Source organism: Mesocricetus auratus, unplaced genomic scaffold, assembly GCF_017639785.1.
Source record: "Mesocricetus auratus isolate SY011 unplaced genomic scaffold, BCM_Maur_2.0 Super-Scaffold_100014, whole genome shotgun sequence".
Lineage (NCBI taxonomy): Eukaryota > Metazoa > Chordata > Mammalia > Rodentia > Cricetidae > Mesocricetus > Mesocricetus auratus.
The window spans coordinates 29,462,543-29,479,143 of record NW_024429197.1 but is presented as its reverse complement, the minus strand read 5'-3'; the positions used below and the strand labels follow the sequence as shown (position 1 = coordinate 29,479,143).

Sequence of the window (16,601 nt, the reverse complement as noted above, 5' to 3'; positions counted from 1 at the left end):
AAAGAAAATATTTCTTCTACCAGGGTGAAAGGGGAAAGTTTGATGGAGCTGACCTTTGATTTCTGTGTACATGCTTTGGCATGCTTGCCCACACCATGTACACACTAACAAAGGGCTTTAAAAGTTATGATTTAAATTGTTTTATTTAAAAATTTTAACAATGGCAGGAAAAGAACATGTGGTATAGACACAAGGAAATATTCAGTGGAAAGGAATGAAATCCTGTCAGCTAGGGTTAAGTGGATGCAAATACAGGATATTATATTAAAGTACAGAAAGATAAAGTCAGGTGTTCTCATGCAAATCGACACTAACAAAGTTGATCTCACAGGAAAAGAGAGAAATCTAACAGAATGAGAGACTATGAAACGCAGTGGAGAGGAGAAAAGTTGGTTAACTGGTTTTATTTTCTGGTCCCACTATGCATATGGAACAAAGGCATTTAGTTCTATTTTGGTCTTCTTCAGAGTTTCTGCAAAGAATATCAGGGACTTTAAGTCTCCCCCACTCCTTTTTTTTTTTTTCCCCCCTTCTCTACTAAAAACTTCTTTTAAGTCAGGAAGCCCACTGTTTTCAAGAGTGTAAGAAGTGCCTGGTTTTAAGAGGAGAGCACTATGCAGCCTTGGAGATGCATATGTCAGACAAGTACTGCTCTGCAAATAGCACCTTTACCCAAGAAAGAAAAGACTATGCTTATATGTGTACTGTCCACAAGCAGAATAGGTATCAGCAGTGACTTTTTGGAAGCCAAGATTGATTTGCACTTTCATAGATGCAATGTTGAACCAGGTTTTCTTGCTCTTTTTCTTTCTTTTGTTTTTTTTTTCTTTTTTTCTTTTTTTGGATGCCTAGGTACTACCTAGAGTGCACAAAAGGACTTAATTTTAAAAATCGCATTTTAGTGTGTGTTTGTATGTGTGTGGTGTGAACATACTATGGCATGTATGTATAGGTCAAAAGACAACTTTTCAAAGGCATTTCTCTCTTTCTACCACATGGATGCCAGACATAAAATTCCAGTCTTCTGTCTTCACAGCAAGTACCATTACTCATGGAACCATCTTAGTGTCTCAGTCGTTTCTTAAAGAAAGTTAAAAAAAAAAATCCTCGAGGCCTGAATGATTCTGTTGTGGTGGTGTTGATAAAAGCTGCGTAACATAAAATTCTTTTTCTTCTTTCATTTTCTCACTATAGGTCTATTTTCCCAGTTTTAACATTCAATTCTTTTGTATTTATTTACTATAAAACAGTGGTATTATGTTATTTTAAATTATATACTAGCAGCAACCCATCATAGGCAGACAAATATAAGAAAGGTTTGCAAATTCAAATCACCTTAAAGCAGTGGAGTGCCTGATACTAGCCCATGCATATTGTAAGTAGACTTGGTTCCTATAAGAGAACTTTGAATTAATGGGAAAATTGTACTTTTTCATGGTCCTTTATTTAAATTTCACTATAGTCTTTTAGTCTTTTGTTTTTACTAAATGAAGTTCTTGCCCATTTTGATTTGGCTGTCCCGTGCAGCCCAGCTGTGCTTTGGACTGGGTTCAGGTACACTTCATGCTGGATTTAAGTTTTGACTGCCTTGTAAAGCCTTTGGCTGTTTGCTTCAGTAGTTTGTTCTTCTTCCTCTTTTGTAACTCTGTGACATTTCAATACATTTTAAATTGTCTTCTAGATCATATATATGGTCTTCAGTGTTTTCAGTTATTTTAAAGTATTTCTTCTTATGTCATGGGTATATGAACTAGGCAAAGTTATCTTCTATTTTATAGATAATGAAGTAAGAACAATCAAGTGACTGTATTTTCCCCAAGCAAAATGTTAATTCAAGTTTTCATTGCAAAATGTGCTTCCTTTATACTGAGGTATCTTATGTTTTGTACTCTATGTACTATTCTTGGCTTGTGCTGATTGCATGGTAGGTATTTGTGCAGAGTAGATCTGGTGGGCTGTAAGGTACTTGACAATTAGAATGTCCATATGAGATTTGCCTTTTGGATATGTTGTATTTATTCACAGAAATGGTCTTTATAATTTTTTCATATTATAAAGATTAAGGTAGTCTCATGTAAACAGACATGTCACCCAAGGGGAATGGGACGGACAGGAAATGCTATAGGCTTCCAGTGGTGAATCCACTTTGGGTTGAGTGTGCTTCAGGAGTGAGCTTGAGAGCTGAGGCCAGTGTCCATCTTGCGCTCCTTTGAGCTGTGGCAGGCCGAGAAGATGGCACTGTTGGAAGTTCCATAAGGGCCTTGAAAGCGTCGGTCAGCAGCTAGTGCTGACAGGCAGGCATGTGTGAATTCAGCAATGGTCTGGAGGTGGCCAGAGCCACATGTGGCCAATCTCAAGTCTCCTTGCTCGTGGGAATCAGTACAGAGGCTTGAGATGCTATGTTGGGAGCACTGCAGTGAGATGTTGGGGATCAATTCCAAAGTTACAACTTTTGTATTATTCAGGTTACCAGGGCTCACAGCTTAGGGCTGGTTCATTAAAATAACAGGATCTGCCTTAGGCTTGATTTATGTCAGAGCTTCCTTGTGGCAGGCTCCTTGTGACAAGCATTACATTATTCCAAGTTACATAATATGGTTTCACTTATATTCCTAATAGTATTGTTTGTTGGCTTGTTTCCAATTCAAATTCTTAATCACTGATAACTGTTCTTTTAGAAAGCTATGCTTTTTATAAAAGTATATAATTAGCTACTTAATAATTGTGAGTATTTTTGTCATTAATTTTGAAGCCCAAGTTCTTTAACGGAGCAGCATATTGTTTGATGAAGAAGATTTTATATTTGGAGTACTGAGTTTTTAAGCATGTATTCATCAGTCAAATGTCATTGACTGTATATTGTGTACTAGATATTAATGTTTTTCCTGTATTAGTTAATGATTGACTGTGTTTCCTTTTTAGTTATATTTGGTCTCTTCTTATTTTACAGGAGAGATTAAACAGATCCTAGAAAATGAACTTCAGATACCTGTGCCTAAAATGCTGTTAAAAGGCTGGAAGACTGGAGATGTGGAAGACAGTGTGAGTTTTTTAATTGACTAGAAATAAAATTAAGCTATGTGATTAGCTAAGTAATGCCTCAAAGTTGTTTTAGTTTGTGTGCTTGCTTGTTTGTTTTCTGAAACAGGATCTCATGTAGTGCAGGCTGATCTTAAGTTCTATATAGCTGAGGATGGCCTTGAACTCCTGATCTTCTTGCCCTTATTTCCCCCAAATGATGGGATTTTAGGCAAGAACCACTATTCATCCTGAAAGATTAGTTTTAGATAATGTATGTATGTTAGAAGTAAATTTGATAGTAGTAATTTAGCTTAATTCCCAAATAATGTTTTTCAAGTTAAATACTTTCATATAAACCAATAATGGGTTTAAATGTGTTTAGGTATGCAAATAAAAACACTATGTGGCATGTTTTTTCTATTTCTGAGTATTTTTTTAGAAGGTTGGTACCTTTTTGAGAGCATTTACCTTTTTCTCAAACTTCTTAGGGTATCAGTGAGTGCCCTGGAATAATAATTTACTGACCAATTACTTACTGGCCTGAAAGAAGTCATACACACTGTGTACATTTATGCCAAGTATTGCATATGGAACAAAGATAATAGGAAACTTTTAAAACTTGGAAAATTTAAATGGTAAGAATATTTCTTCGTTTCCTTGGTTAGTGGCAGGTGCATGGAATGAATTAATATCTTGAGAATTTACAGAAGGTACAGTAATTTTCAAGTAGTGGTAGATATTGTTTTGGACCCTTTAAATCCAGTCTCATGCATAAAATATTTCACTTTTCTTTCTTAAGAGAGAAGAGGGAGAAAGAAATGAGTTAGTGCTAAACTTTCATATGTTTAAGGTAGAAGTAATTATGAGTCTCCTTACACTGTTACTGAGTTTATATTTCTCTAGCCAGGCACAAATAAAATCTTTTGGTTCATTATTTTGTGAGTAGTTTGTGGTAAGTTGTGCTTAAAAATTATATATATGTATCAAAATATTGAGTTGGTCTTATGTTTTATTGAGACATTTACTAGAATCCCAGATAGGTAAGAACTTTAAATTTTTGATACACTTAATGAAGTGCTATATTGGGGCTAAACAAGATCTTCTGTATTGTCTGGTCAAAAATATTTAAGTTTTATAGCCTCTGTTACTACTTCCTGCTTTATTCCCAAGGAGTGAGAGCACCCCGGACAATGTGTGAAAAGCAAGCTTAACATTTTTCAGTATATTTTTACTTATGAACACAGAATTTTTTAATTTTATTTTTACTTTATATTCATTGGTGTTTTGCCTGTGTGAGGGAGTTGGGTCCCCAAGAACTGAAGTTACAGCAGGTAGTTGTGAGCTGTCATGTGGGTGCTGGGAATTGAACCCAGGTTCTCTGGAAAAGTAGTCAGGAAGTGGTCTCCCGTACCAATTTGTTCAAGGGTACCTCCCACTTTCTCTTCTAACAGGTTCAGTGTGGCTGGATTTATGTTGAGGTCTTTGATCCATTTAGACTTAAGTTTTGTGCATGGCGATAGACATGGATCTATCTACAGTCTTCTCCATGCCAATATCCAGTTATGCCAGCACCATTTGTTGAAGATCCTTTCTTTTTTCCATTGTATAATTTTAGCTTCTTTGTTGAAAATCAGGTGTTTGTATGTGTGTGGGTTAATATCAGGGTGTTCAGTTCCATTCCATTGGTCTAACTGTCTATTTTTTTGCCCATGCCAAGCTGTTTTCAGGACTATAGCTCTGTAATAGAGCTTGAAGTCAGGGATGGTGATGCTTCCAGACATTGCTTTGTTGAACAGGGTTGTCTTGGCTATCCTGGGCCTTTTGTTTTTCCATATAAGTTGAGAATTGTTCCTTGGCAATCTCTGGGGCTTTGGTTAGTAGATCAGTGTTTACCATGGCGTACGAATGAACTTTGAGAGCCCATTACACATGGAGGGATGCTCTCTCAGCCTGGACACATGGGGGAGGGTCTAGGTCCTGCCCTGGATGAAATGACAGACTCTGGAGATCCCCCATGGAGGGCCTCATCCTCCCTGGGGAATGGTGTGTGGATTGGGTGGGGGGCTGGGGGTGTTGGTTGAGGGACGAGGGAGGAAGAGTAGTAGAAGGAGCTGGGATTGACATGTGAAGCAAGCTTGTTTTTAATTTAAATTAAAAAAATGGGGAAAAAAAAGAGTAGTCCGTACTCTTAACCACTGAGCCATCTCTCCAGCCCCTGGACATAGAATTTTAATGTTATGAAATTTCATATCATGAAATGTTCTTTTGATCCTTCCCCCAATCGCTTAAAAATGTAAAAAGCTATTTTAAACTCACACACCATATAAAAACAGCTATGTTTATCCTATGTCCTTAGTTTATTGCTTCCTGGTGCTATGTAGTCCCCAGGTTGAAACCCAGGGCTACTTACATGCTAAGGAAACTATTAACTGATCTTCATTCTTGGCCCTCGTGTATTTGGATATTCAGGATTTAAAAAGGTATGGATGAGCAATTCAACAACCTTGATAAAAATTACAGCAAGAATAAAATCATTTATGTAATTCTTTAAATTGAGAAACCTGTGTAAAAGAAAGGTGGTTAGTTTGAAAATGTTCCTAAGGTATTATTCTAGTATTTGGACTGTCTTTTGGCTAAACACAATACTTCCATTTACTTATTTATTTGTTCTTCCATGTGGGATTTCTATTATTTTCATGCCATTAATTTTTTGATTGCTTCCTTCCTAATTTATATTTCCATACCATTCCTCAACGAATTCACATGTTTAAGTTGACAGTTAACTCTATTTGCATATCTACTTTTCCTTCCTTTTTCTCTTCCTCTTTTCCCTTTCCTTCTTTTCTCTCTCTGCTTCTTGGTTATTTGAGACATTTGAGGTCTCATGTAGCTCAGGCTGGTCTCAAATAAGTAGCTAAAGCTGTCTTTGAACTTCCAATCTTCCTGTCTTCACTTCTATACAGTCTGGAGGATGATCTACAATAGTATATTTTTAGTTTTTCATGAGTGACTGCATTACAGTTGATAGCAAACCAAAGTAAAAGAATAAATAGCAAATGATAGATGGAAAGCAAACATCATCAAATTGGGAACTCAAAACATCCAATGGACATCACCTCGAGGAAGCCCCTTTAAGGCAGCCTGCTGGAGTTCTCCATCCAGAGTGACCTCCCAAGTGAGACTCCTAGTAAAAGGAAAAGTAGCAGCTGTTAGAAATATCATTAAATTGAGTGCTTGCAACCTCAAGCAAAGTTGACCCTGGAAGCTGAGGCAGTCATCTGGAGCTTGCTCACAGGTGAGCTCTTTCTACCTGACTGAGCTTCTCATAGTTGAGCCTCATGCTTCTCTTTTCATCTTAGACATTTTTATGCCTTGGATAAATAATAGTAACATCTGTTGGAAATGTTTCACCTTCAAGCTGTTTTCATGAACAACATGTTTTTACTCTTAGTCTGTTTTGCTGTTATGTTCACTCCCTAAGAGCGTTAGGGGGCAGCCAATTCCCAGACCTTGAAAGAGACATTCCTGCTTGGGTTTGAAATGGTAAAGGACAGCTCTGCTTCCTGAGCTAGCCTCTTAAATGAGCTCAAACAACACATGACTGTTTACCCCACAATGTACATTTCCCCTGTCCAGGTGCTGGGATTATGGATGTACAATCATCATATCCAACTTCATTCTCACATATCTTACTGGCATCTCAACTAACCATGCTTTAAAGAGAATCTCCTGTGTTGTTTTCCTCAAAAAATGGCACCCTTGTGTAGCCACTGGTAAAGCAGAAATTGTGGCCATGAGTCTTTTCCTTTATCTCATAATACATCATAAAATAGCACAGAGGATATTCTGGTAGATCCCTATTGATTATACTTCTAGAACATATCTCAGTTAAGGCTCCTTTTCAGTATTTTGTTGTAATCGCCTAATACAGACTGTTTAGTATCTCTATCTGGTCTAATGGAACTTCACCATTGTTTTCTTAGCTTCTTTTTATGGATAATTCTAGTTCATTCCCTGCTTAGCAGCTAGAATGATCTTTAATAACATAAATTGAAGTATATCGTTCTTTTATTGAAACATAGTTTTATCCCTTTCTCTACAGTACCTCTTGAGTTTTCTTACCCTCATCTAACTTATTTAAAAATCTTTTTGTTTTTTTAAACTAGGACTTAACTTTTTACCCAGTCCCTGACAGATAATGTTCAAATTTTCTGGAATCATTATTACCTCCAAGTCTTTATATAAATGGCCATATTCTATCTTTTGGGTTTTAGCTTTCTCCTACCTCTGTAATAGACATTTCTCATTTGTATCTTATCCCATGATTCTTCACCATAACATTAAAAGAAGAGGAACCATATCTATTTCTGCCATCAGTGTATATAGAATTCTTGGTGTATCAGTATCAAATAGGTTCTTGGATTAGTCCATGAACAAATGGCCTAAAGAAAAGGGTCCATTTTATTTAATGATGCTGTGTATGTTTAATGGGGGAAGATTTAATGGAGAATCACTGGGTAGTAGATAGGCAAAAGGACAAAACTGACATAATTGAAGAGTATTTCTCTGTAGTCCACAAAGAAATAAACGATAAAAGGTAAAAATAACTCCCCCATGTGTATATGGATGCACTTTGTGTACATGCTAACATTGTTCAGAGAACACATAACTTCAAAAGGGCATTACATATTTGACATAAAATTGACTTTGGTGTCACCTGGTAGGTTGTATTTTTTTAATTAATTGGGTATTGTGGTGTTTGATTTTCAAACCACACACCATAAACCATTAATTGGTTGTGAAGTCAATTGAATGGATAATAGACAACATAAAGTGGAAGGAGGAGAAGAGAAAGAAGTGAAATACAACAGAAATGTCATTCTAATGTAAATAATTAGGGTATTTATTTTTATTTAAGACTGCACTTAGTAAGATGGGCCCTCTCATGGAGCAGTTAAAAGTTCTTCCTGTGGCCTGCTTGGGTAAGATCACCTTTCTCCAGGTGTCTTTTTCTCCATCTGCAGAATTAAGGAATCCTTGCTTAAGGATTCCTTAAGCACTCCTTGCTTCTTAACATGTACAGCCTTGCCAGTATTATTTGTTTTGACCCTGCCAGGATTGACTTTGCTACCCTTCACTTGTTTATGCCAATCCCCGTAAGGAGTCTGAGATTTCCAAATCACTCCTCTCTCGAATCTTCATAGACTGTATTTCCTACACCTGTCTTATTTCTCCTTCCTTTTACAGTGCCATAAGACTTTTTGCTCTGTGCTGTTAATAATAGATCATTAGCAAAATTACTTTTATTAAACTCTTCCATGTGCGCTTCCTTTGCTGTCTTCCTCTGAGTAAAGCCATCTTCCTCAGGAAGTTTGTTCCTTTGTAGTCTTCTTAGTGTTGATTTCATTTTGGCAGTTCTCATACAATTGAAATAAATTATAAAATATATATCATCATTTTTACTTATAGATCATTATCAGTCTTTCCTATGGGAATTTCTTTAGCTTTGAATTTATGTCAAAAGCTTATATCACCTTTGGTAACTTCCTGAAGTTATCCCCCTTATTTCCTTATGATTGTTAACCTCTGGCTTATAATTACCCTTTGCTGTATTAATTTAATTCTAAATTCCATCAAGACTTAGATACTTTTTTAAGAAAAGATTTATTTTGTTTTTTGCTAGTATGTATGCATTTGTGTGTGCATTTTTGGATGTAGCTGCCTTCAGAGGCCAAAAGAGGGTGTTGGATCTCAGGAACTGGAGTTACAGGTAGTTGTGAACAGCCTGGCCAAGGTGCTGGGAACCAAACTGCTTCTTTCCAAGAACAGCAAGCACATGTAACTGCTGAGTAGTCTCGAACTCCTCATTAATTTCAGTATTTTATAAATTATTATATAAAGTCCTAGTTCCTTGGACTTTTTCCCTACAAAAATTTCTTTGCCTTACTCATCTCTCCATGCTTTTAATATTTTACTAACAATGGCAGAAACTTTTATCCTAATTTTAAGTTCCTGTTGTTTATTTTTTTGCTTAGCAGTTCTCATCTTTTAATATGTCTAATAATCTAGCTCCCAACAATCCTCCAACTCATGCCTTCAGCCTGTTATTTCTTCCGTCTTCTTTTTAAACTTAAAACCTTCATTTATTTGCTTGTTTAAACATTTATACCGTATGTTTTTGTCTGAAGTGCTCTTTCCTTGTCTATTTTTGTTTGTTGCCTGCCACTTTCAAATCTTTGCTCAGTGATCACAGACTCTGATTATCCAACTTAAAATTGCAAAGCTACCCTAACTCATATTCTTCATCCCTGCTTCCTGCCTTATCTTTAGTTAAACAAAAAAAACCCAGAAAACAACAACAAAAAACTATCACCTTCTAATTTTCAACTATATAGATAACTTTAATCCTACTAAAACATAAGCCCCCTACCACTTTTACCCCTCCCCCCCAAGAATCAGGACTCCTAAATTATACTGGCCACTCTTGTGATTAGGGTGGTCTTGGTACAGAGGTATAATGCATAATATTCTGTGAATAAAACGCATGCCCTGAGTGCATGATGTGAAAATGAATCTCCTAATGTATATAGCTGTCAGTAAGCATGTTAGCAAGTGCTTACCTTCAGATTGGGAGTCTAAAATGTATGAGTTTTGTGACAGTGAGATTTAAGTAAGTTTGTATATGGATGTGATTTAGCAGATCTTTTTAGTAATAAAAGATCTTTAGAGTCAGAATAAATTGATCTATTTAACTCTTACTAGAGTCCATATCCAAGTTATGTACCCTCTTAGGGTACAGCTCCTCACCCTTAAAAATCCTTGGTTTAGCCGGGCGTTGGTGGTGCATGTCTTTAATCCCAGCACTCGGGAGGCAGAGGCAGGTGGATCTCTGTGAGTTCGAGGCCAGTCTGGTCTTGAGAGCTAGTTCCAGGACAGCCTCCAAAGCAATACAGAGAAACCCTGTGTTTTGAAGTGCTTTCTATAAATTTTTCTAGGTCTTAAATTTTTCTGAAGGCTTGCTTTACTAATTTTTGCTTTAATGTGATTATACTTCAGTGGGGGAAATGAATGACTCTTAATTTTGCTCTTATCTATATGCATCTCTAATGAGCTAAAAGTTTATATTGTACTGTTATGCTCAGATTTGTATTATTAATTTGCAATAAAAATAGCAGAAATAAGATGATTTGGATTTAGCTGCTCTCGTTATATTTAGGAAATCAACAAAAGATGGGGAAAAAAAACCCTAAAAGTTGCCAAACATTCAAGAATTGTAGACATTAATAACGTACAATGTCAACATTTATTTTTGTTTTTTTTTCCTGTTTCAGACGGTCTTAAAGTCACTACACTTGCCAAAAAACAACAGTCTTTATGTCCTCACGCCAGACCTGCCACCACCTTCGTCATCTACTCATGCTGGGTAAGAGGTTTACTTCTCCTGGAGACCTGAAAGGAAACATTTGGTGGGAAACTTTTATAAGTTGTGTATAAGTGTAATATCTAAACACTTTATGGAAGCTTTCCTTTATTAGCAACTGTTAAGTGTATCAATTTTTACACTATTTGGTTTAGATTATTTATTTGATTTACTGGTAGAATCCTCTTTCAAAGAAAAATCTGTTGGAGAATTCCTGTATATTAAAAATAATCAAACAGATAGAGCTATTGGCTAGTGCTACCTACTGTATTCAGGGTTCTGAGCTCCTGTGAGCACTTAGCAGGTGGGAGCCAGAATGGCCCTTGTTTGAATAAAGGACAAAGGTTACAGGGAGGGGAAAAAATAAATAAAACCCAGTCTATTATTGCCAAAGAAGATTGAGGAAAATACAGTAAGTTCTACAAGATAAAGCCAGATAAATGCCTACTTAAGTTCTGGTAGAATTTTTTTTTTTACTTAGGATAGAGAGACTCATTCTTGCTTTTAATTCTCGTAGAACTCAATACATATGTATAGTAATGCAGTATTTAGTTGCAAATTAAATTTGGTAATATTAAATGAAGCAAATGACCTGTATATACTGATTGTGTTAGTGACAAAACAATATTTTCCTGAGTCTTTATATTATCTCAGAACTAGTTTCAAGCTGATTTTGGAGTGGCCCTTATGTTCAACTGCTGATTTTGTCATCACCAGAATGTCATGCTGGGCTCATGGAATTGTCTTCTTTATTGCCATCATGTAGCTGACCTCTGATTCCTAATTCATTCCCTAGATCTTGCAGGGCCTACAGTACTACTGAAATGCAGTGCTTATTGGGGAATGAAAACCATTTTGTAGTTGGCTTGCTGATTTTTTTTTTTTTTTACCAAGTTTCAATGATGGTGTCTCATGATTAGGAACGATGTCAAATATTCAAAGAAAGACAAATGATGTAGTATGAAGGGACATATGCAGTGACTCATGACATTGAAACGTTATATTAATACATATTTAATTGAGACTTCCTAAAAGGTTAGGGCTCATATTTGTAGATGTTTGTTCGCTTTTATAAAAAACTTTGAATTTTTCTCTCAATGACAGCATATTGTAAGTTATTTACCAAAACAGATATAAAGTAACATGCTTTTAATTGTTTACTGAAAAATGATTTTAAGTTTTTAGTCAGAACTATAAAGAAAATTCTACCTCCATGTCTGAATCTTCCTATCTTGATTTTACTGCCACTAGGGGGTGCCTGGCAATTGAGTCTTGTATTGACAATTTTTCTGGTACCAAAAATTACAACAGCATAAGTTATTGTATGAGCATCTGTAATTGAGTTAAGAATTATTTTAATATAAAGTTGATTTCTAGGAAACAAAATTTCAAGGTGAGAATTTAAGAGTGAATACATTGGTTGTAATCTTTCTAACAGTTGAAAAACATTTTAAATCCTTTAGAGTTAAGTAATGAATTTAAAGAGTGAAGTATTATACCTGTAGCACAACTGAAAATCAAATTATAATTCATAATAAAATTAGAAAATATTATTATTATGGGAACGATTCAGTTCATCAATGTGTTTTTTATTAATAGGTAAAACGTCAAGTTCTGTTCTCAGTGAGCTTGTAATCTATTCATTGAAAATATTGGCCCTTTAAAAATTTCTTTCCAGATAATTTTCTTAATTATCTTCATTGCTTGTCCTAAATCTAAAATTTTGCTACCCCATCTAGTTTCCTTTGTAGTGCTTCCCCCCATTTGCTCTAAATGTTGATATTCTCCTAGAATCTGCTTGCAACCTTTTAATTTTTAAAAGATATTTAGATAACTTAGAAGCTTCTGTTTACAAGCTTGCATGCTGTGGTTTTCTGAGAGTCTTTCATGTATGTGTCTCTTGTAATTCAGAGTTAGATGTCTAGAACTGATTCATCACTTTCCTGGGAAAACTGCCCACATAGGTATCACCTTAAGTGAAAACAGTATGAAATGCTGAGGCATACATAACCTCACTAACATGATGATTGCTAAAAAGGTCATGTAGTTGGAAATTTAAGTTACTCACTCTGTTAAGATGAACTTTCCTTGAGGAATAGAACCGAGTATTGGATTTTAGTATATTTAAAGAATAAGCGAGAAATGAAAATAAATTACATCCACAGATGCCAGAATTATTTGAAATAGGAGGAGAACAAGAAAATAAATAAGAACAATTGGCACAAGTAAGACAACAAACTCTGGTGTCCAGAAGGGATGTGGGAATGTTAGTCTGCTAGAGCATCTGTAACAGAATACCATTAATTGGGTGGTTTAACAACACAGTCGTGGTTTTCTAGATTTGTAGTCCAAGCTAGAAACAAAACAGGGCAGGCCAGTTTGTGATAAAGGAATTTCTTGACTTGTACATTGCCATCTTCTTTTAGTATTAGTACCCTTGCAGGGGAAGGGAAAGAAAAAGTGATTGAACTCTTTGTTCCTTTCTTCTTATAACATCACCAGTCACATTGGATTAAGGATTCAACCTTATGACCTGAATTACCTCCTTAAGACCATAATTCAGATAGCATCAAATTGGAGTTTAGGCCTTCTGCATTTGAATTCTAAGGGTAATTCCAAGGGTCAGTTCTGAGTAGGGAGACAGGATAAAGTATTGAAATCAAGATAGCTAGCAGGCTTAGAGGCAGTAGGAAAGGTAGAGAGCCTATTGGTGCCAAATGGAGAATATTTCTGAGTTCTGGATATTCATAGTTATAGTAGCAATGATAAATGAAAAATACTGAAATAAAAATTCAAAGGAGAATAAGGATATATATTATATTACTCAAAGGAGAAAAAGGATATCAATAAAATGTGAAGTATTTGATAAGTGATAGTGACAAAATAATTGTCATTCATGAAGACTGGCATTCTGCCAAGCCCTTTGCACACATTATTTTTCTTAAATCATTATAGTAAACCATGAGTGGATTTTTACCCACCTTTTGCACTGAGGAACCTGGAGTGAAAGGAGATGAGGACAGAGATATGACATTGTGCTTTCTTCTTTAAAGAAGATTGTAGATATTCTGATTATCTTTAGTTCTTCTTTAAAAAACACAAGCATGGGTTTCACTATCACAACTAATGGTAGTAAACACAAAAGAAAGTAACCTAAATTTGTCTAGGAAAAAAACCTTAATGTATCAGTAGTTAGTAATTTAAAAAGAAGTATAGGAAAACAACAATAGGAAAAAAACATGCAATGGCAGAACAATCAAGTATATTAACAACATCTATAAATAAGATAGAATTAAGTTTCTTGTTTAAAAGCAGATGCCCTGACGAGATGTGGTAGTGTATGCTTGCAGTCTTCTTAGTCCATGGTGTTAGAAGCAACTTAGCTCATTTTTGTCAGCTAGAGCTACATAGTAAGACTTCATAGCAACAAAAGAGCAGCAACAAACCAAAAAGCCAAGACAGAAATTCTGAATTTGGATCTTTAAAAATTCTTGTAAGATAATAGCAGAGAAAATAGAAAACAAAGGAGAATGAAATTATGCCAGGCTACTATTACCAAAGAGAATGTAGTATAATTATGTTAGTAGTTTTAAGCTTCGTTTTAAGGCAAATAACACTGAGGAGCTATTTTCCAAGAATATACAATCATAATAGATTTGTATGTTCAAGTCAGCAAAATTTGACAAAATTGCAAAGAAAATTAGACTAGTCATAGTTGTCTATCAAATTTATTTACTGATTTTTGTACACTAAGGAAGACTTGAGCAACTCAGTCAAACAAGTATGAAATACTTAAGAAAATAGACAAAAATGCCAGTTTTAAAGAATCATGGTCCAATTGGCCACATTCCTAGACCTTTGCTTTCAAAAATGATATTTATTTCCAAAAATATTTTAAGAAACTAGTGTTACAGGCAGAACTATGCATGATTTGACGTGATTCTTAAAGTAACTTGTCATTCTTAAAGAATAAATTGTGATTCCTAGTCAACTTAAGTTTAATTTTAATCAACATGATTATTAGACTTTTTAAAGTAAGATTTTAAAGTACTGGACTGGTAAATGTTTTTAATAAGAAGTCTTTTAAAAGTGGCTCATTTTAAGAAGATGACATTCTGGATGATAAAAGAAATCTGTCCCCAATTAAAGCATCAATGGTGATCCCAGCACATCTAATTGGAGTGAAGTACCAAATCCATTTAGTCAGTTTACTGCCTATTGATAGTTTGGTGACTACTGAGATTTGCTTGTTAGCATCACACTTTGAAAAGGAGCTGCAGGTTTCCTTATGACGGGAACTTAGTTAATGGACAGCCAGAAAGCTGCTCACTGATTCACAAAGAAAGAAAATCAATACATTGCAAATACATGCTGGTTTTTTTTTTTTGCATTTTTCCTCAATGAGTGGAATTATAGTTATACAGTTTTGCTATTTTCTACTTAATGTAGATCACAATATATCAATATCATCACTAATTACCATGTTTTGATTAATCTTGTATTCTTTGGTTAAGACATTTTGTTGAGTCCAATATATCATTGTATTGATAAACAGTAATTATAGGCATAAGGCCACCTTGAAATTATCTTGAAAAATGTTATTAGGAATTATGTAAAATGAAATGTTTGTTTATCTAGACATATTTAATTGCCAGCAAAGAAAGCAATTAAAAGTAGCTGCAGACTAAGAGGCCAACCTTTGTTAAACATGGTTTTAAGATTGTTACAGAACTTGTGATGATAACATGGTGTCTTGGAGGATGTTAACAACTGTAGCAGAGTGTTAATTAAGAATGATGTAATCTTCAGCTCAGAATTATTAGTATCATGTTAGTTTAGCTGGACAGAAGCAAAACCTAGTTTTGGTTATGGTAATAGCTTAAATCATATTTATAGTGGTAAGATTAACATTTTATTTTTTATGCTGTTCCCAAGACAATTTTAAAATCCTCAATGAAATACAATCATATGTAAACATCAAGGCCTTAGCTCATTTACATATGTGCCAGATTTTCAAACTGATTGCTATTTGAACCTAATCTGTCATTGCTGGCTGCATTAGCTACAACAAACATTACATTTACATATTGATTTCTTATTTTGTTTTAGTGTAAATAATCCATAATTATAGTAAATTTGGTCTTTTGTTGACAAGAGCTCATATGACTCTTAAGTTTAGAATGGAAATTTAAATTACCATGTGTTTTGCTTATCAATTCTAAATCTGACGTATCTCAAAGGAAAACAAGATAATTGTAGCCCACAAAATAGTAAAAAGAGACAAAAGAAAAATCTTAATGTTTGGAAAGATACAAATTATATTTATATAAAATGATAAACATTTTATTATAAAAATGCATGGCAAATTAAATAAGTTACTATTCCTGCTTTAGTCATTAGACAATGCCTAAAAAAACAAAATCTGAAGAAAATGGATGTAATGATCCTATTTTATGTAGATACATGTATTTTTAAATATCCAGCTGAAGAAAAGATATACCCTGTAAACACAACAGAACTTTCAGTGTCTATATTGTTTTTAATACATAATTAATGTAAAAAGTATACTTTTCTTACTGACTATATTGTTGTCATTAGACATAGAGTTTTTAAGTAGAAATGGCAACAAACAACTCCCAATTTCCATTTAGACTGGTTAAAAGTATATTGTATTTTTTTGTGGGCACATTTAGTTGAAAAAATGTGGCTACCACATTACATAAGCACTCATAATATGGTTAAACTTTATTTTATTCTTATTTAGTTATTTATAAATATTTATATATATAAATTTTATTTAAATTAGTAACGGTCTTATTTTACATATTGATCCTAGTTCCCTCTCACTCCCATCTTCCCATACCCCCTAATGACCTCCCCATCCCTTCCTCCATCCACTCCCTAGGGAGGGTGAGGCCTTCATGAGGGAATCATTAAAATCTGTCAAATCATTTGGGGCAGGGCCTAGGCCCTCCCCTGTATATTTAGGCTAAAAGCCTAATGGGAAATGGGCTCCTGAAGTCCGTTCATGCACTAGGGATACATCCTGGTTCCTCTGTCAGAGGCCCCGTAGACTGCCCAGTGCTCCTAACACCTGTCAGATTGGGTTCATGAGTCCCAATGGACTTGTTCAATTCCAGGAAATCAGCTCAGTGATTGA

At 34.9% G+C, this 16,601-nt stretch overlaps 1 protein-coding gene across 2 annotated transcripts in view; it reads left to right on the top strand.

Annotated features, from left to right (window-relative positions):
- Faf1 (Fas associated factor 1) overlaps positions 1-16,601 on the top strand; it is a 304,225-nt gene that overhangs the window by 83,737 nt on the left and 203,887 nt on the right. For both annotated transcript variants that reach the window (XM_040756971.1, XM_040756970.1), the window contains exons 5-6: positions 2,951-3,042; positions 10,353-10,444. In XM_040756971.1, the coding sequence (XP_040612905.1) occupies positions 2,951-3,042; positions 10,353-10,444 (184 nt within the window). The remainder of the gene's footprint in view (positions 1-2,950; positions 3,043-10,352; positions 10,445-16,601) is intronic.